The following is a 22,137-nucleotide window of genomic DNA, read 5'->3' as shown; positions in this document are numbered from 1 at the left end:
ATCCTCTGCAGTGAATGGGTGCCGTCAGAATGAGAGTCCCCCAAAAAAATTATCCACAACACTCCGGTCCATCAATTAATGTCTTGTGAAGTTAAAAGCTGCATGTTTGTAAGAAATAAATCCATCAAGTAATTTTTTTAGTTTCATTGCTTCTGGCTAAAATCCTCGTCTGTAATATTGCTTCCTCCAGTGAAAATGTCATCTAATCTGAATCAGGAGAGAAATATGAACAGATCAAGCACTGTTTACAAGCATAAACAGTTCAAAATGTTTCTAAGCAAATATATGGGTGTATTTTTATGTCAGAGGACAACAAGGGATTGAAGGATTTTTAACTGGAGGAAGCGTTATTATGGATTATTGACTCCTTAATATTTGTTTCTCATTCACTTCACAGGATGTTAACTGATGGACTGGAGTGGTGTGGATTACTTGTGGATTATTGGGATGTTTTATCAGCTGCTTGGACTCTCATTCTGACGGCACCCATTCACTGCAGAGGATCCATTGGTGAGCAAGTGATGTTACACGTCTGCTACTCAAAAATCGCAAGTCCAAACATTTAGAAAAGTAAAAGCATTTGACTTGTGGTAATTTTTTTTCTCTGTTACACAAATGATGCGGGACGAGTTGTGCGGCAAAGTGTTAGGGGTTTGTTCAAATCCCTAACTCTAAGTATGCCTTAGCAAGCGCTAATAAATTAGACGGTTCTGGTTATAATGAGGAAGAGATTAGTATAAAAATCCTTCAGAGAACAGATGTCTATCAGCTCCAATCGATGCCACACCTGGTTATTAAAATGCATCGTTTCATAAGCAAGACCTTTGAGTGAGCAGAGAATAATTCCTTTGATATTTAGAAGAGAAGAGTTTTGTTTTAGTAAGATGAGACTCTAATTCTCTGTTCCAGGAGTTAAATTAATATCATGTAAATAAAGAGATGCTGTTGTTGTGCAGAACATCACAGGTTTAAAAAAAAACTCAGCTGGACGGGAGGCTGAGAACGAACGGGCTGCTTTATGAACACATGAATGTAGTTTGAGATTGTATATCATAATTCTCTACTCTGACCCTGTAGAGGAGCTGTGCAGTGTGACTCGTGTTTTTGGTTTGATCAAGGATGATTTGAACACTGTGTTTCACTCCAATCTGCTCTCAATTAATCCAGACGTCCTCCGAGGTTTCCCTGCGGCATATGCACCTCTTCCCCTCTCATATACAATAAGCACGCTGTATCTGCAAATACATTGTAAAATGTATTAAACTGTAGCTATTTACATTTTTAGAGATTTGTATTATATTTAGTAAATATAAATACGTATTTAGATAGATAGATAGATAGACTGTAAAAAAAAAATCCATAAAATTTACGGTAAAAAAACGACAGCTGTGGTTGATGGAATTCTACCGTAAAAAAATACGGTAGCAACATTTTAGGTTTTACGCTTTTAACTTAAATTTACAGTTAAATACCGTAATTTCATTAACTGATATAATGTTAATATACCAACCTAAAATGTTGTTTTGTACCTTTGAAATACACTGATAATGAAGTAATGTATAGAAGGTGCACAGTGCCATTCACACAAACACTAAACACCATCATGGTGAGACTCATTAAACTGAAATATGCAATAAACATTAATTTAACAACATTAGATGTAACATACAACCCTAATAAACATAACTGATAAGAAAAAACTAAGAAGAAGCATAGTTAGTTATTTCAAAGAAAAAACATCCAATTTGAAATGCAACATAGGGAATTCTGGGAATGTCAATTTATGGTTTTTCACTGTAAATTTTACATTCTTTTTCACTTCCAAAAACAGTATTAGTACAGTTTTTCACTAGGGGAACTTACCGTTAACCATTTAACAGGTTTTTACTGTAGCATAGATAGTAAATATCTATCTATCTATCTATCTATCTATCTATCTATCTATCTATCTATCTATCTATCTATCTATCTATCTATCTATCTATCTATCTATCTATCTATCTATCTATCTATCTATCTAAATACGTTATATTGTTATAATACAATTATGTATATTATTTGCAAGATAAAAATATCAGAATAAGAGTTTTTAAAATTGAAACAAGAAAGCTAATCACACTTTTTACTTCAGTGAACATCTCATCAAACCTAATATTGTAACATCTTGTCACACTATATGGGGTAAGTTGTCTCACTGGGACTATGCCATTAAATTGCTTGCAGTGGTATTAGATCATAAAACAACAAAAATGGGAACAATAACAACACAACCAAACTTAGGCTGTCAAAACCTTAATATTACCGATTTAATGTGACACGTGACATTTTTCCAGACCTGGCATTTGTAAAAAAAAATATTTCAAAGAAGGGAGGAGATTGCTTATCTATACGACAGACTTTCAGAAAACAAGGACATTAAAAGGCAGCAAAATAAAATGAAAAAAAAAAATTCACAGTATGTTAAATAAAGACAGGAGGAAAGCAGGTAAGAAAAGGAAGGTCTAATGAGACTCTACTGAGCAGAAAACAACATCTGTTTGGCTCCTGGCTATAATCTGAGCACACATTTGCCAGAGAGGTACAGTATGGTAAAAGACCTTGGTCTTTCAAGAAACTTGTAAACAGATGCAGTGAACAGGTTTGTCTGTTCTCAACTTTTCCAGTGATGAACTGTTTCTGTTCAAAGCTGAGAAGATTTCAGATGTCTTTGAAGGAAATAATATTATTTTGCTATCTCTGTTTATTGGCGCTCTGAAAACACTGAGGAAGATAAATCAAATTTGTGCAGTAATTCTGTTATGAGCAAGACTTTAGTCACAATGTCTCCTCTGAAATGCTGTCCATGTTTATATTTGATGTGGGTGAAACAGCACGATCGAGGACATTTAGCGAGGCATGTCAGTGCTATAAACAGTCATTTTAACACTGCCGAAATGTCAAAGCAGGCATGTCAGATTATGACAACGTCCACATTTCGTCTCATGGAGGGATTTGCAAAGAAAAATTATACACTACTGTCCAGAAGTTTGTGGTCGGTAAGATTTTTTAATATTCTCTTCTGCTCACCAAGGCTGCATTTATTTGATAAAAAATAAAGTAAAAACATTAATAATGTGAAATATTCTGATAATTCTAAATACCTGTTTCCTATGTGAATTTATTGTCAAATGTAATTTATTCCTGTGATGCAAAGCTGAAATTACTTACATTACATTTAGTTATTTAGCAAATGCTTTTATCCAAAGGCGACTTACAAATGAGGACAATGGAAGCAATCGATATCATCAAAAGAGCAATGCAAGTCTCAGTTAGCTTAGAACTTCAGTGTCACATGATCCTTCAGAAATCATTCTAATATGCTGATTTGCTGCTTAAGGAATATTTCTTATTATCATCAGTGCTGAAAACAGTTGTGCTGCTTAATATTTTTGTGAAAAACATGATTCTTTGATGAATAGATAGCTCAAAAGAACAGCATTTATTTGAAATCTTTATAATATTATAAATGTCTTTAATGCATCCCTGCTGAATAAAAGTATTAATTCCTTAAAGTATTAAAAAAACAAAAACAAACTGACCCCAAACTTTTGAACAGTAGTGTACATTATTGTTGATGTAATTTGAAACGTGAATCATTATGCATGCTATTAAAAGTGCAGGATTATGAATTAATTTTGGATGGTTCTGATACAGAATCCTCAAAGACATATTTGTCTTGCTATAAAGTTGTGGTGAATCACGCCAGAACTGAGCTATAAGCTGATGCCTTGTCTAGAAGGGAGCAATTGACTGCCGTCTGTCAGAGGTTTGTGGTTTGGGAGTGTAATGAGATCAGATCAGGACTGGGACGGCGTGGGACTCTGAATGACATAAATCAGCTTTTTAAGACAGATATCTCGCATAATCACATTAGGTGCTATATTAAAGATACCTCAGAGTATATTTGTCAGAGGAGCATATAGTCTGGCATCGATCAGTGATGATTCCACGAAGAACCTTTAACATCCTTGGAATCTTTCTATTCCACAAAAAGAGGAAAAAAAGGTTCTTCAGATTATTAAAATGCTTTTCACAATAAGAAAAAAGCAGTTCTTTTAAGAATGTGTCCCCTATTTGGAAGCTTTATTTTTTAAGAGTGTATCTGAATCAGAGCTGCCAATCATCTACTGGTCATCTGGGCTGGACGGTTTACTGGCAGATAATCCAAACTACCACTGAGAATTGAAATGATTCCAGGGGTCTTCAGCAGGGGGTCGCAGCAGTACTGCAGGGAGTCCACAATTATTGTTTCATTTATACACATGAAAATATCTGTTAAACAAAAAACTTCAAACAGTTTTAACCAAGATTAAGAAGCTAAAGTTCTGCTAAATGTTTCATTGTTTCTTGCACATTAAACTGTACAAAATGCATTTCTTACTTTTTTTTGTCTTGTTTCCAGCCAAAATATCTAAAAATTCTTGAATCGGTAAAAATTATAGTCTTATTTTCAGGGAAAAAAAGTCAAAATTAAGTGAGTTTTTGCTTGAATCAAGCAAAATAATCTGCTAATGGTGTAAGTAATCTTATTTCAAACAGAAAAAAATTACAGCAATTTTATACAACTATAGCATATACAATAAATCTGTATGAAAAACAGACCAGAATCTATCATATGATTTAGTGCACAAGTAACAGATTATTTTTATGGTGATTTTATTTTGCCTTTTGTCCAGTTCTTCTAATATTTTTACTAAAGTAAATATCAGAAAAAATAAAACAAAGCACTAATGTCTTGTGAGTCTAAATGGTCTTGGGAAAAACATCACTTTATTAAAAATGACATTTGAAGAGTGCAATTCGAAGCGCTATCTCATAGATGCCTTACTTGTTGACCACTACTGCCACCTACTGGACACTGACGGAATTACCATCCTGAAGCTTATTTGCATCCAAGACCGAGGCTATGAGCTGCCGTACAAGCCATAATTCATTCTGGCGCTCTCACATACTTACATTCTCCTTTCACATTCATACATTTTTGCTCTCATAGTCACATATTTTAACGCTCACATTCATATAGTTACCTCTTATATTCATATATTTTACGCACACATTTATACATTTTGCTCTTATGCAAATGTATTCAAAGAATACATTTAATATTATGAAAAATAAATGTGTGTGAGAAGAAAATGCATGTATGTCTAAAGAAAATATGTATATGTAAAGGCAGGTTAGGGCAGCCTCAGCAGTGTTGCCAGAGACTGGCTGTGATTGAAATGGCATACTTGCCTACTGCTTACTACCCAGTACACAGTGCATACTACCTACTTTTTTTTTTTTAAAGAATAGTGTGTGAAACAGCATACAATAAGCAACAAATGTTTCAGAGTAGTATGCTTAGTTGTCACATGACAAACATTGAATATTAATTCAGCACAGCTGTTAAGGTTGTTACGTACAAGCAAATGTGCTAACCATTATTTTTATAAAGGCTTGTTAAAAAGGCTTCATTCTAGTAAACAATGCTATATTGCCCAATTGAACTCATTTCATAATTGATAAACTTTACAACGAGTATGGGAATCGACCCATTTTAGTGTAAAAAATATCGCCAATTGGAGTTGGTCACGAAAAATCCTGATCAGTGCTTCCTTTGTGCACAGATCTGTAGAGCAAGTGGGTTACATAACGATATTTTAAAATTAAGATAAAAAAAATGTACTTGAAAAGAAAACAAGTTGACTTTGAATAGCATAAGTATAGTTGTGTTAGGATGAGCTGAGCAAGTCTTGCACATGTAATTCCTGGTCTGAGAGTGACTTCCTGCTTAAACAGGAAGTAATAGATACCAAATAAAGTTAGAAATGTATGTATGTGAACGGAGAATGTATGTGTGTGAAAGAATAAATATATGTATGTGAAAGGAGAATGTATGTGTGTGAGAGTAGAAATGTATGTATGAGAGAGTAGAAATGTGTGTGTGTGAGAATAGAAATATATGAATGTGAAAGGAGAATGTGTGTGTGTGAGAGTGCCAGAATGAATTATGGCTTGTATGGCCACAACATTTCCTCCAAATTTCTGATTTCTTTTACTGCGCAGTGGAAAATTCCTTCTCAGCATTCTGCAATCACGCTTGGTTTTTAATCTGCTTTTTTTTTTTTTGTCTCTGTTCCTCTTTCAGGAATTTTTAATGACGCATTACATTACAGTTGTGTAACTTCTCTACATTTCTCCAAAGACAACATCCTCAAGCACACAAATAATACATTACAAAACTGTACATAAACACTTTTTAAAAAATACATTCAATATGTTCATACAGACAATTTAGGCTCCTTTAGTACACATTTGTGATCTGATTGTTTGATGGCTTAATATGTTTAAAGGAAAAATATGTAGGTGTTGTAACTATCCAGTAAATGAACAAAGAAATTTCTTAAATTCTCGAAAAAAAGACATTTATAAAATCTTTTATAATAATAAAATGCTGTGCCTCATGTTTTTTTAAATCAATATACTTGAGAGTACAGTTCCTAGCCATATCGGCCTAGAAAATAGGTCGCAACTTTTCATTTTCCGTTGGTCTTAGTACACGATGTAACTACAGAAGAGTCAAGCTTTAAATAGGAAAAGTATCGAAACTCTTTGGTCATTTTTGAGCGAGATGCTAATGGTCTAATCCGATTCAATGATCTATGCTAAGCTAAGCTAAAAGTGCTACCTCCAGACCCGCTGAATGGATTCAAACACGGTAAAACTCAACTGTTTAACTCTAGGGGACTTGTAAAATGAGCCTATTTTCAAAAAAAGTGAAGTGTTTCTTTAAGGTTAATTCCAACTGTTTAATGTCAAATGGACTAAAAACAAAAACTTTTTTAAATATATTTTTGCAAATAATTGAGTATTCAGTTTTCAGGCAAAGGCATTTTTTTTAATTGATAGTTACACCACTTAACTAAACTTTTTAAATAAATGAAATCAAAATGAATGCCAATTAGATTGGATTTCTAAGAATTTGACGCATGCCTTTTTTCAATTTTTTTCTTTGCTTTGTTTTATTTCAGCTTGTTTTGTGGCTTGAACCTCTTCTATCCATCTGTTATTCATCTCAATAACTTGGGAAATTTTTGAGCCAATCATCTGCACTGTAAACGTCATGTGACTCGCTTTGGAGCCGCAAAAAATTTATATCATGACCTTTGACATGATCAGAGATGAAACTGGCCCGAGATGCTGCTGGGGTTGCTAAACGTTTGCGTGCTGAACCTCTGTGAGAGCCGACGGAAACCGCTGCTCCATGGCAGGTAATTCCTGAACTTCTTCCCTCCGAAGATGTGGACGAGCGGATTCAGACAGCAGTGGGAATACGCTAGAACGTGAGTGAAGCAGTAGATGATCTCCAAAACGCTTTCCTTCAACGCAAAAACACCTAGAGACCTCAAGGATAAGAGGAAGAGGAAGATGTTATACGGAGCCCAGCAGATGAAGAATCCCACGGCGATGCTTAGGATGATGCATAAGGCATGATTTCTGCTTGGGATGCGACTCTGAAGGATGGCAAATCCCATCCGTGTGTAGCAGAACACAATAACCAGGAACGGCAGCAGGAAAAAGAGAATTATCTGAGTGAAATATCCAAACAACTCCACAAACATTGAGTTATAGTTGGGAACACAAAATACGCCATCAGGTCCATCCACAGCTCGAGAGAAGATCATTTCAGGCAGACTGAAGCCCACAGAGATCAACCACGCCACAGCAGATGAGATGTGCGTGTAACTTCTGCTACGATTCCCTACAGACGAAGCGAACACCGGATACACCACCGCCACGTATCGATGGACTGTCATGACTGTGAGGAACATCATGTAGCTGTACAGGCCCAAAAAGATGCCCCAGGTGAACAGCTTGCAGGCCACATTTCCAAAAATCCATCCCCAAATATGATTGATGGTCCAGGGAACCAACGTAAAGGTGAAGATGAGGTCGGACACTGTCAGATGGAGGAGTAAGCGATCAGCAGAGCTGCTCAAACCCACTTTCTTCAAGACCACCCAAAGCAAAAAGCTGTTTCCGGGTAGACTGATGCCGATGATGAGCATGTAGCAAATGGCGTTGATTATCCGAAATGAAAAATTCTCCTCCTCTAATGCCACCAAAGGATAATATTCCTCATATGTGTAGTTGAATTCATAATCATAGCTGATATTGAAAACCTCGTGCGAAGTCTCTCCATTCATTATATCGTCTGTAGAAAGACACAGACTGAATAATGTCAAAAATTATGTATAAAGATCATATTAGAAAAAATCTTTTTTTAAGAGTGTATTTATTTATTCGTAGGATTTACTGTATGTAATGTTTATGTAATACTAAATTATAGATTTTAAAGAATTTTTACACAATTCTTTTCCATACAATTATTACTGATAATGAAAAATGAAAAACAAAACACTGTAATCTGACCACTATGATGAAATTCCAAATCTTCTGAAAACATGCAATAGTTTTGTTTTAGGAACAGAAAGTAAATACAGATTTTGCATTTTTTTGAAAATATAAACTTTCTCCTTATATAAAGGTTCCGTTTGACTTTTAATGATTTGGAGAATGGCACATGATTCTTATGGACAAAATTCTATGTTGCTTTTCAGTGAATACTGTAAATAATGACACTTTTCTTCTGAATGATAAAAAATCTGAAATAAACAAAGAGAGAAGGAAGGAAATAAATATGTAATACAAGAAATACCTTGGTTGCTGTGGTGGTTTGTTCCTTAAAGTATCAGTGTTGTCTCTCAAAGAGACACTGAAGAAATCCATAAATGTTATACATGTTTCTTCCTTCAGTCACATGAATGTCCAGCCCACTTATTTACATCAAACACGTTAACACACATTTTCTTTAACAGATACATCGTTGAACAAAATAGAAAAAACATTTTCCAATAGCCTATAAATTCTTAAACTTCTAATACAGTGATAGAGTGCAGAAATAATCAGCAAAGCTGGAGTTTAGCTACAAATGTTGTAATACATATATACACAAAGGCACATGTATGGGCACACCCACACACATACATTACAGTTCTAAATATCTGTAATATAAAACATCCTCGATATCACTTTAAGAGGCGAAACAAGAAAAAAAGAAGAAGTTTTTTTAACTGACCGTTCCATTACTAAAATATTTTTCTGGTCTGGTATGTTTTTGGTCTCCATTTTTACAGGGATTTCAGTGTGTTCAGCTCTGTGACGTTTGTTTGTTGCACTTCACAATTTTCTTGAGCTCCTTCATTGGTGTACGGATGAATCCTGGAGTCGCTGGGATCCGTTGCTCCTCTGAAGAGCCCCGACTGCCTGAGTTCAGGCGAGCAGAACAATAAGCTTGACAAGAGATTTCTGTACTTCCCTCTGACAATATACAAGGCCGGGTTTATGCAGCAGTGGGAAAATGCCAGAATCCTGCAGACGATAAATGCAACATGCAGCTTATAATATTCGCAGGGATCATAGATAGACATCAACACGATGATGATATGATACGGCCCCCAGCATATGAAGAAAGCGATAACAATGCACAGCACCAGAATCACAGTCTTGTATTTCTGCCTGGTCGATGTTGACATGAGGGTCAAAATGATTTTGATGTAACAGAACGTAATAATGCCAAACGGTACGAGGAACAGCAGAATGAGTTGTACGTAATATCCAACGGTTTCATCATACATATTGGGGCTTTCACAAGCGTATGTATCGATATGTATGTTTTGTGACTTTGCGGCTATTGAATCTCTCAGACAAGCAATCAAACTTATGATCCAGGCACCAACGCAGGCAGCTTTTGAACATTTGAGCCTTCGACGCCGTGTTAGCCAGTAACTTCTGACCACAACTACAACAAAACGGTCGAGGGTCATGGCTGTGAGAAGGATGAGGCTTCCGTAGATGCCTACAAAATAGGCCCCGGTCATGATCTTGCAGGCAACGTCACCAAAAACCCAGTGATGAAGAAGCTCCACGCACCAGAAAGGCAACGTCAGTGTGAACAGAAGGTCGAAAAGAGCCAAACAGAACATGAAAATGTTGGTGACCCTTTTCAGGTCTTCGTAGCAGGTGAGCGCAAACACGAGGAAGCCATTTCCAAGGATGCTGAGGCAGAAGATCGTGGCGTAGCACACGCCGGTGGTTTTATTATAGTCCTCAACTTCACACATTGAGATTAACACATCTTCATCATAGAATGAGTCATTCTCATAGCTGCTGTTTGAGTTGAAATACATCTAGCATAAAAACAAATGAGCATTTTACAGCACTTTCTAATGCAATTTCTGATATTTGCATGATGTAGAAAATTTCAAAGCAAACTTCCACAGTCATAAAGAAAAGCAACTATTGCATATTGCATCTTCAGTACAGTATACAGTATAGAGTATAGTATAGCAAGAATCAATGAAAGAACATGAAATGCTTACCTCAAGATCTTGGTTGACCGGGTTGTATAACTGCTTAAGGAAAATAGTCTAAGTGACAACAGAAATCACACTTCTGTTAGTGTTATCATTCCCTTTTGCTAATGCATGCAGTTTCACAATGAATAAACCGTATGTGGCTTGGCATTGCAGCATGTGTTTTCTGAGAAGTTTAAAAACCTTTTGGCCAGTTGCCTTTATGTTTATATTTAAGTATTTATTTGACAGATTTTTAGCGATTCCATTTCCTTAATGATTCTCAATAAATATTCGGGGGGAAAATGCAATTACATTGCTTCATTTTCCATTTCAATAAAATATGAATAGTAAAAATTCTTGCTTGAGGTATGAGTACAGATTTGAATGATTTTCACAGTCTTTTTAGAGGCAGGATACAGTAAATACAATCGAATAACAGGTCTTTATATTGTTTTAAAACTATATACTATACACACAAATGTATTAAATTCATTCATGTTTACAAAATTGCTATTGATAAAATTAACATTTATCACATTAACCTGATCATCTACATTTGACAAATATGAATTTGATTAACTAGAAATAAGTGTCTCATAACAGTACATATTGCAGTATCGTAACAGTCATTATTTTGTGATTTTGTTTACTGTTGCTTATGGCACAGACATACACTACACCTTTAAGATATTGGATTATTAGAATGCACATGGAAACACATACAATTCCATATTAAAGCATACAAATGAAGGTAAAATATGTCACCTGAGTAAACTTCACTGTCGTCTTTTGTTCTTTCCTGGACCGACTGATGTTGAAGAACTAATCAAATCGAAACCCTTACCACAGTGAATCAGCCAACCACACATGACTACAAACGTGTCAAAGCTGTGGTGAAATGAACCATAGAACTTCTGCAAGTCCAAACTAACTGGGCAAAATGTATTTAAATTTGTTGTGACTCATCAAAGTAATGACAGAAGCAATTCTCAGAAACATTCTTTAGTGTAATGGTTCATGCACATGTTTTACAGTTTTTTAAAAAAGTGAAACTTGAGGCCCACTTAGTGGAACCATTCACTCATATATACCTAATCTTTAGACCAAGTCTGCAAAACTAGCATATTGCTTTAAACTCAGTTTGAGATATTGTAAAACAAACTTTGTGCAAAACTCTAAACACAGTTCTCTACATGACACACATCAATCGAAACTACTTACTTACTTTACTTTTGTCATTTAGCAGACACTTTTGTCCAAAGCGACTTACAAATAAGAAAAAGTAACTAAAACTAAAAGTTACAACTCTATAAATACTATATACCCACATATTTAAGAAAATAAAGAAATGAAATCAAATTGACACATGCATATAACAACATTTCAATAATAAACATATAAATGAAAAAACTAAAATAAAAAGCGATACTTCTATCCCTTGCCCGGTGCCAGGTGTCCCTGCCCGGTGGAGTTGATGGTCTTTACACTCTTTACTTTTGTCATTTAGCAAACTAAAAGCTTTTTTATTTAATTTGGGAAACACTACCATTGCCATGCCGCACTCATTTACTGATGACCTACACACAGTAATCATGTGTTAAAACACATACGTAATTTGTTCACTTAGTAAACAAAACTTGTTTTTTTAGAAATAAATTATTTTTACCCCCTTGCATTTCTGTTTTCATCATCTCTATATTGTACATTTATAAATAAAGCTGACTTTCTGATGGATTACATGCATATTCAGCGTGTGTGTATACACACACACACACACACACACACACTGAATATGCATCTGTGTTGTATACATATATCAGTGTATATCTGTCTGTCTGTCTGTCTGTCTGTCTATCTATCTATCTATCTATCTATCTATCTATCTATCTATCTATCTATCTATCTATCTATCTATCTATCTATCTATCTATCTATCTATCTATCTATCTATCTATCTATCTATCTATCTATCTATCTATCTGTCTGCCTGCCTGCCTGCCTGTCTATCTATTATCTGAACATGCAAACAAGTGAAGTCATAAAGTCAACTTTATTTCTAAAGTGCTTTATACAATATAGATTGTTTCACAGCAGCTTCAATTTCACATTCTGCTGTAAAGCAGCTCTAACAAGTCAAATGTGTCATTCCACAGCTCAAGTCAGTTCAGTATTGATTCAGTTCAGTTGCATAAATGTGTAAAATTCTTCATACAAAAAGTATATACAGTGTATATGTGCACATGCATGCATGTGCGAGTGTTGTGACAAACTCCTGTTCTTCCCTGCACTCTGAACAAGCAAAAGACACACGAGAGTAATGTTTTACATTTTTAACATCTGTGTTTAGTTTGGTGTGTATGTGGCTAAATATACCTTTTTTAGAAGAGCTAAAATAGTTTTCAAAGAAGTGTTTGATTTTGCAAGATGTGTGTGATGTTTTGAAAGTTGTGTGTGTGTGTGTGTGTGTGTGTGTGTGTGTGTGTGTGTGTGTGTGTGTGTGTGTGTGTTTTGTGGTTTTGTATGTAGAGTTTTGAGAAATGGAGCCATGGTTTCAAAAACTGTGTGTAAGCATTTTGAAAAAATGGATACAGTTAGCCAAGTCTGTAAATAAATCAGTTCATGAACTTTGGAAAATGTGATTACTGATTATTTATATACAAACCAAAAACATTATAATTATTATTATTGTTGTTGTTGTTGTTTAAGAAAAAATCATTGGGAAAAAATCAGTTCTAGTAGCACATAATGTGAAATGCATGGATGTTTTGTTAATCAAAGTTGCTTGCAGGAAATACCCAAATAAACCACAATCAGAGCATTTATTTACTTGCAAAACAGAACATACACTATACGGGCATAATTTTAAGATCAGGGTAAAGTTATTAGTCCTCATCAGTGACCCAACCCGATCTCATGAAAGTGCGTATAAATAGTATACCAAATAAAAACAAAAACTCGTGGTATTGATACGCAAAAATGGACTTAAGCGTGCATATGCTACTGGATGGGTAAGATGCGTATCATATGCACGCCAAAAAATGTCGTTGCAAATGCACGCGAAAACTGCGTATATGCACGTCAAACACGTGTCATATGAAGCCCAAAGTCCATTTTTGCTTATCAGTACCACGAGTTTTCATTTTTATTTGGCGTACTATTTATACGCATTTTCACCACATCCTGACAGATGTTTCCTACCTCATTTTTCACCATGTTCACCATGCCATTTCAAAAGGTACTGATATGAACAAATTAGGCTATAATATGTAGCCTAGTTAAAAAGGTGAGAGCGTTGTATTTTTTTTTCAGAGAGTGAACAAAGTTGGAGGAAAAGGCTTAGAAAGGAGAAGACATCAGACATAGATCACAGAGCCAACAGCAATGTGGTTGCGTGCAATTTTTTGTTTGTTTGTTTATGACTCATAAATTACTAAATTAATGACAGAAGTTTTGCAGTAAAATAGCTAATGCATGTTTCCTAAAACATGAAGGATATATGATGATGATTCATTCTGTTTAAGTTTCAGTTCTGTGTTTTCATTGTTTAAAGTTAACAAACGCAGTAAATAGCTAACATGTGCACGCACTGTATAAACATTTGTTCATAATTTGTTGTGTCAATAATTAATAAATATATAATGCAAAACAATCTAAAAGTAAATATATATAACAACTTCTTGTAAGATTGCATCACAGATTTTTGGAGCTTTTCACATGCAATTTCAGTAATCCGCTTATTGTACAGACACTTTACATTGCATTCATTTCGTTGATGAAAATCAGTACATGCAATGTTCCAACCCAGGCATTTTTTTAAGCATAGGGAGCTAAAACATAGATATTTCTTCACCATTGGAGTAAATAAGCCTGCTTTGTCGATTCTGAGACTCTGTGTTGTTCCTACAGAAATTTTTGATTAATAATATCCCTGTAAGAACATAAAACACAGGATTCAGGCAGCAGTGTGTGAAAGCCACCATCCGAGAGACGTACATCAAATAGTCTATAGATTCATTCAGCTTTTCACTAAAAGGAGAGATTTTCCACGAAATCAGAGAGTCCAGAAATATAGCCACATTGTACGGTCCCCATCCCAAGAAAAAAAACACCACTATGAAAAGGATGAGCTGCACTGTCTTTTTACGAGTGTGAGATGTTGGTCGAAGCAGCCGTCCCAAGATCACAGAGTAGCAAAAAGCAATGATCACAAAGTGATGTTTTATTAACAAATTTAGGGAGGAGCACGCACAGATAATTAACACGGCCAATTCATCATCAGCAATTACACCACCTATCCAATCAGCACGAGAGAGAATCCCTATAAATAACCAAGCAGTCTTACCGTCATTATCTCTCGTCTTCCAGCATTGGTACACCCAATCGCAGAATCATGTCAGAGATAGAACTTTTCGCAAACGAAAATTCCTTTGAAGCCACGGATCCTCCTACATCACCAGCAGCTGTCTTCTGCACCAGCGCTCCGCAGGACATCACATTCGAGCCCATGGCTGCAACACAGGGCCGCCAGCCTTCCCGCGCAGCACCCGCTCATACATCCAGGCATCGCGGCACGCCATCACCTGCATCTTCAAGGTGTCTGCCAGCTTCTCCAGCATCCTCCTTCACGTCAGCCATTTCTTACGCCCCAGCCGCGGAAAATTGGACTGTGGCAGGACTTCGCCAGGTACTCACCAGCGCCGGCGTCATCATTCCAAGTCGTTCTACAAAGCCGGATCTCCTCGCCGTCTACGCTTCTCTCCAGTCCGGGGAGCCTTCAAACTCTTCACCTCCGTCCAAAGCAGTGACTAAAGCAAGCCAGGGCCGTGGCGTTCCTTATTCACGACCAGAACAATTCACTACTCCCTCGGGGACGGGCCTCCAGCCACTAGGCCGCACCAGAAGGCCTTCAGCAAGTTTAGGCCGCACCCCGGATGCCGCTGCCACCAGCCCCCACCCTCCACCTCGAGCCACCGAGCTAGTAACCCATCCTGGCGAAGCCACCCAAAGCCCCGGGCCCACCCCACTCCCAATCCCCTCCCCTACCCATGGCCAGCAGCCCCACCACACACGTATAGCACGAGCATGCCTCCGCAATCGGTGCAAACCCCGGCGCCCGCCATTCCCCCTCTCTTCCCCTCCCTTTCCTCTGCTCACCGAACTTACCCAAGTGCGAGCACGCAGCCGCTAACAGCGCATTCCCCCTCTCTTCCCGTCCCTTTCCTCTGATCCTCAAAATTTCCCAAGCACAGGCATGCCTCCGCTAGCTGCCTCGGTGGCTAACTTTCCCCTTCCCTCCGCCCCAAAGCCCATTCTCACTTTCTTCAGCCACACCCCTACCCATCCCGCCAAATGTGCTCTCACTGGAACCAGCCCCCGTAGCCAACTCCATCAGGACACAGATCTTGTCAGGTGCGGATATAGACCTTTTTTCCCTTTTGTCACCAATTTCACCTCCGTCCGCTGATCGCCAAATTGACTGCGGCAAATTTTCCGTCACCTTAAAAAAAACAGCTAACAACCCGTCACGTATCTTATCATTCACAGAATTCACGATCGCTTTCAACTGCTACACGGAAGTCATTTGCACCGAATTTCCCCTCAGGAGACGCGAGCTCGGCAACTATCGCAAGAAACTCGCATTATCATACGGAGGCTCCCACTTCTATACGTACCACAAACTATTTGCAGCTAAAAGCGCCATTCGAGTGGCCCAGCGGAATCAAGCCCCTTACTGGGGAGCCCTGGACACCGAACTCCATAACAGAGTATTTTTAGGCTGCCGTGACATTACATGCATGGTCTGCCGATCCATTTCCCACTCCACCACCATATGCCCTTTCATCAACTCATCCATTCCCCCCTGCCCAGAATCATCTCAGCCCAAATCCACCAGCTACGTGCCAAGCATTCCAAACGTCTCATCCAACCCATCTCCTGGTTTTTTCAGAGCTCGGGATTCCCCTCGCCCAAGATAAAACCACGGGCCCTAGCACTTCCATTGAATTTTTAGGTATCAGTTTGGATTCACAAAAATTCCAGGCTTCTCTACCTAAAAAAAAAAAATTGACAGGACAATTCTAGTAGCATCCACTCTCTTAGCCAACCCAAGCTGTTCTTCACGCGAACTGCTATCCATTCTCGGGCATTTAAATTTTGCGATGCGCATCATCCTGCAAGGCCACCCCTTCATCCCCCATCTCCTTTCTCTCGCGTCGTCCGCCCACACACTTGAGGATCAAATAGCTCTAACTGACTCGTGCTGCAATGAGCTCAGCTTATGGATATCCTTTTTCACTACTTCTTTTACAATAACCTGATTTCTTCCCCAGTCGACATCCAATTACTTACCAACGCCGCACCCTCTTCATTTACATCTTCAACCTCCTATCGCCCATATTACCATACCAAGCCCTCCTAGTTTTCCTCCACCTCAGGAAATCACAGTCCAAACTCCCATCCAACCCCCTGTTTACAGACGACTCCAACCGCCCTGTCACTCGCTTCTGGTTCCAAAAGCACCTTAAGTCAGTCCTGCTCCTATCTGGTACCCCAGCCGAAAACTTTTCCAGCCATTCGTTCCGAATAGGCGCAGCAACCACAGCGGCCCATCAAGGCCTTTCCCAGCAGCAGATACAAGCACTCGGTCGCTGGTCATCAGAAGCTTTCAAAAGCTATATTCGATCGGACTGCTCCCACATCAAGGAAGCTCACCAAACACTAATCGGCCAACCCCTCTAATGACATACATTCCTGGGAACCCGAACTCCAGACCCTCCATAGCCAACCCCTCTTTAACATCACCTATATCCACCTTCAATGGCCCATCCCCACTCCATTCATTCCAACAGCACTACATTCAGCCTTGTCTGTACTCCCCCACTGCCGCAGCAGTGACTGCTCCCGCAGGAGCCCTATCTGTATTTCTCCACTGCCGCAGCAGCGTCTGCTCCCGCAGGAGCCCTATCTGTATTTCTCCACTGCCGCAGCAGCGTCTGCTCCCGCCGGAGCCCTATCTGTATTTCTCCACTGCCGCTGCAGTGTCTGCTCCCGCAGGAGCCCTATTTGTATTTCTCCACTGCCGCAGCAGCGTCTGCTCCCGCCGGAGCCCTATCTGTATTTCTCCACTGCCGCTGCAGTGTCTGCTCCCACAGGAGCCCTATATATATTTCTCCACTGCCGCTGTAGTGTCTGCTCCCGCAGGAGCCCTATCTGTATTTCTCCACTGCCGGTGCAGTGTCTGCTCCAGCAGGAGCCTTTTCTATATTCCTCCACTGCCGCAGCAGTGACTGCTCCCACAGGAGCCTTTTCTATTCCTCCATTGCCGCAGCAGTGACCGCTCCCGCAAGAGCCCCATCTGTATTTCCCCACTGCCGCTGCAGTGACTGCTCCAGCAGGAGCCTTTTCTATATTCCTCCACTGCCGCAGCAGTGACTGCTCCCGCAGGAGCCCTATCCGTATTTCCCAACTGCCGCTGCAGTGTCTGCTCCCGCAGGAGCCTTTTCTATATTCCTCCACTGCCGCAGCAGTGTCTACTCCTGCAGGAGCCTTTTTCTATATTGGGTCCGGGCTAAATGCCGAGCTCGTACCCTCTCCCTGGTCGAGGGGAGTACCCCCGGGCTCGGGAATGATTACTGAGCTCGGAGCCCTCTCCCTGGACAGTACGCCAAATATGCATAAACTTACTCCGTTATTATTATATGTAAGTGTGAACTCGTGAAAGAGATAATGAAAAAGGAATTTTGCAAGTATGTACTTGACAATTTCCAATTAATTTCACCATCAAAATCACAGATCAGAACTGCATTGTTGCCGTTGTTTTGAACATCAATGAATACATCAGTGGGGTTGTACACAACCGAGTTGAACTTGGCTTGTGGGATAGCAGCACAAAGACTGATGATCCAGATGACTATTGATGTCACATAGCAGTGCACGCTCTTTCTAGACATGACCACCGACATGGGATGAACCACGGCCATGTAACAGTGGACGGTCAAAACCGTCAGGAAGATGATGCTGCTGTAATATCCCGTGTAGAACACAAAGTTTACTGCTTTGCAAGCAGGATCTCCAAGAGTCCAGCCATACATGTAGTAGTAGGCCCAGAAGGGCAGGCCAAAGGTGAAAATCAGATCAGTGAGAGCCAGATTTAACAGTAATGTGTTGTTTAGGGATTTCAGATTTTCATACTTCACAAGGACCCAAAAGACCAGAGTGTTTCCCACACAGCTGAACAGAACGATGATGATGAAAATGACTGGAGTGATGGCTGTCGCAAACTGGACAGCATTTTTCTTGATACAGATGTCATCTTCAAAGCTTCCATTGGTTAAATTGTAATCATAATAGTCTAAAGTGGTAGGTATTTCATACAGATATTCAGTGATTGGCTGGACTTTCATCTTGATGCATAAATGCACACTGAAAACAAATTGGAGAGAATTTTCAATCAGAAAATTTCACACACGATTACAAAAAAACAACAATAAAACAAAGAAAAACAGCAAGTAACACTATCTATCTGGTCTTAATTACTTAAATATTAAACATTAACCAACTGAAGAAATAATCAATGATTGCACTGATAATTATTGCACATATTTTTCATGTGAACTTCATGAGTTTTGAGAGCATAACATTAATGCGAAGATAACATTTATTTTACTATATTTCAGTGGAGGCCATTTTTCTGTTTTCTCCCTGCTGAGTTATCACTTACCTTTATAGAATTCTGGAAAGGCCTTGTCCTTAGTCAAAAATTAATTGAATCATGAAAGATAAATAAAAAACACATTGACTTAGCCTATCTATATCAAATATGGATTGGGTTAAATGTATTATTAATATAACATTTTAAATAAGACTTTATTCCTCAGCCCTGTTACTCTCATCTCTTTTTGAAAGCACCTGTTTCATAAAATGACTCTACAGAAACATTTGATATATTAATTAGTTATACAGTAACACTAAGCACATGTTAAATCATAACATATATTTTTCAGTGGTGACTTTTTGTCTATATTTATTTTGCTGAATTGTAGCAATTATAGTTCCTGTGTTTGATTCACTAAAAATAAATGGTTCAGTATCATAACAGTCATTACTGTGTGATTTTGTTACTGTTGCTAATGGCACAGACATACACACTACACCTTTAAGATATTGGATGATTAGTCTGCATGTGGTAACACAGACAATTTATTAACAAGGCTACACTAATTCCATAATAAAGCATACAAATTAAGGTAAACTAATTCACCCGATTAATCTTCACTGCCGTCTTTTGTTATTTCCTGGACCTTCTGATATTACCAATAAAATCAAAACACAAACAAATAACAAAAAAAAAAACATACCAGATGACCACACGGAATCAGCCAACCACATATGCTTACTAAAGTGTAAAAGCTGCGGTGAACAGAAATACAGAATTGCTGCAATTACAAGAAACTAGCAGTGATGATGTTGGGTAAAATGTATTTTTATTTTTTGTGACTCATTAAAGTTTTGACAGAAAAAGGCCAAGCAACATTCTTCAGTGAAATAATTCATTCACGTTTTCAAATAATTGAAGTCTTCAAGTCTGTAAATACAGTCTATCATTTATATTGAACTTTGATCATTTTGATAATTTTTAATTATAAGTAAAAAAAAACATTTTTATTATTATTATTGTTATTATCGTAAAAGCACATAATGCGAAATGCATAGATTCCAAGATGTTTTGTTGATCAACGTTGCTTGCAGGAAACACATACGCATTGAGTGCATGAGGCCACAGCAAACATGCAGGCATTTTTCATTGGATTTATTTAGTTGCAAAACAGAGCTTATACTATACTGGCATAATTGTAAGATCAGGGTAGAGTTATTAGGTTAGTTCTCACTGAAATGGTGACAGCACATCCTGACAGATGTTTCCTACCTGATGGTGGTTGTACGCATTGACACAGGTTTATCTCACGCAATTTATTTTTTGGCATATTTCACTCTACACTCTCAGGTATAGGTACTAAATTGTCACTGGGGTGGTACCCTTTCAAAATGTACTAATATGAACAATGTAGGTAATAATATGTACTTTAAAACTGATGGCATTGTATCTTTTTTTCTGAGGGTGAACAAACTTGGAGGAAAAGCCTTAGAAAGGAGAAGCTGAGACGTCAGCACTCTAAAAAAATATGTAAAAATAGGGCACATTATACTGTATAATTTGAATGAATTTTTCTGTATTTTTTTTTACAGGTGTTTTAGCAGTATTTTGAATTTTACACTTCATTGCACTGTGTTTTAGAGTTAACAGCAGCGCCACTGCTGGCCAAATGGGTTCCCTAAGCAGGATTGTATTGTTGTGCCCCCTCCCTCAAATATTATGAAAGCAAAAAACAAACAAAAAAAACACCTACTCTATGAATCAAAATAGAAGTTAATTTTGAACTTAGAACTTAGTAAATAATTAAATAAACTGAAATTAAATTGCATTATTTAAAAAAATACAATTGTAGCTCTAGACAGTTACCTATGGCTATGATTATATTAAAGGAACACTCCACTTTTTTCTGGAAATAGGCTCATTTTACAACTCCCCTGGAGATAAACAGTTGAGTTTTACCGTTCCCCTTCAATTCGGTCACTCTACATTGCTATGGGAAATACATTGTCCTCGAATACTACTGAAGCCTTATTGAATCACGCCAGTGAAACTGGCCAATGGCGTTCAAGCACGTGAAATATGAGAGGGAATCCCACTCTATATAAGGCAGTGCTTTTTCTTCAGCCAACCTTCTACGAGAAGCAAGAAGCCTATCAAGAAAGAACTACTCACCGCGATCTACACGCTGCAGCGGACACGCCTTCTCCACGGAGACACGGCGATCGGCTGAATGGACTCAAAAACGGTAAAACTCAACTGTCAACAAAAACAACTTTTGTTTTTACACTATGTGTTTATATATATACACACACACAAACACACACATATTTTTTTACAGTATGTATATATATATATATATATATGTATATATATATATATATATATATATATATATGAACATACATACATACAGTGGAATACATGCGAAAATTTATGAACCCCTTGCAGAATCTGTGAATAATTTTAACAAAATAGGAGAGATCATACAAAATGCATGTTAACTTTTATTTAGTACTGTCCTGAGTAAGATATTTTACGTAAAAAAATGTTACATTTATTCCACATGAAAAAAAAAAAAAAGCTGAATTTATTCAAATAAATGCCTTCAAAAGTTTGGGAACCCTTGGTGTGGTTACCTGGATGATTTCACCCCTGACGCATTAACTTGACATACACACTTAACATTTTTCTTTGAACATATGACTTATAAAACACTTCTAAATATTCACTCAAAAACATTGGATATGCTGTACATTTTTGTCAATAAATTTAGTCTAAAAAAATAACATTTATTTAGTGGCACTTACATGACGCGTGAACTTGACAAGATGGTGGCTGCTGTCTCTCCTGCAAAGGCACTCAGGCTCGAGCAGTTGCAGAATGACCTCAGTATTGGCTGGATTTGTTTTTATTAGTTTAGTCAACATTGACATTCTGAACTGTTGACTGGATTTGAAAATAACCCTTCATTCAATGTTTTTAAAATATATGTCTTCTCAACAAAGCCCAAGCAATGAAATTTGCTCAACTTAAATATTTTTGCCC

The 22,137-nt window shown here is 37.8% G+C and overlaps 3 protein-coding genes across 4 annotated transcripts; all 3 read right to left on the bottom strand.

The window, feature by feature from the left end:
- Nucleotides 1-6,078: 6,078 nt before the first annotated feature.
- Nucleotides 6,079-9,527, bottom strand: LOC306846118 (chemokine XC receptor 1-like). Of its 2 annotated transcripts, none has more exons than XM_079379241.1 (2): nt 8,741-9,527; nt 6,079-8,236 (listed from the first exon to the last, which is right to left on the bottom strand). In XM_079379241.1, the coding sequence occupies exon 2, from the start codon at nt 8,226-8,228 to the stop codon at nt 7,197-7,199; it is 1,032 nt and encodes a 343-aa protein (XP_079235367.1). In that variant the 5' UTR covers nt 8,229-8,236; nt 8,741-9,527; the 3' UTR covers nt 6,079-7,196. The 2 variants fall into 2 exon arrangements, with proteins under 2 accessions (XP_079235367.1, XP_079235366.1); XM_079379240.1 differs by having other exon boundaries at nt 6,151-8,253; nt 8,741-9,340.
- Nucleotides 8,308-11,233, bottom strand: LOC306846123 (chemokine XC receptor 1-like). Its single transcript, XM_079379247.1, has 3 exons — nt 11,205-11,233; nt 10,464-10,511; nt 8,308-10,271 (listed from the first exon to the last, which is right to left on the bottom strand). The coding sequence occupies exon 3, from the start codon at nt 10,269-10,271 to the stop codon at nt 9,213-9,215; it is 1,059 nt and encodes a 352-aa protein (XP_079235373.1). The 5' UTR covers nt 10,464-10,511; nt 11,205-11,233; the 3' UTR covers nt 8,308-9,212.
- Nucleotides 11,234-14,266: 3,033 nt separating this feature from the next.
- On the bottom strand, nt 14,267-18,841 carry LOC306845771 (chemokine XC receptor 1-like; the record flags this gene model as incomplete). The annotated part of the gene is made up of 2 exons (XM_079378748.1): nt 14,267-14,643; nt 18,151-18,841. The coding sequence occupies 2 exons, from the start codon at nt 18,839-18,841 to the stop codon at nt 14,267-14,269; spliced, it is 1,068 nt and encodes a 355-aa protein (XP_079234874.1).
- Nucleotides 18,842-22,137: the final 3,296 nt, after the last annotated feature.

The sequence above is a fragment of the Barbus barbus genome, assembly GCF_936440315.1.
Source record: "Barbus barbus genome assembly, chromosome: 26".
In the NCBI taxonomy this organism is placed as follows: Eukaryota; Metazoa; Chordata; class Actinopteri; order Cypriniformes; family Cyprinidae; genus Barbus; species Barbus barbus.
Note: the sequence above shows the minus strand (reverse complement) of the source record. Positions and strands in the feature narration are given on the sequence as shown.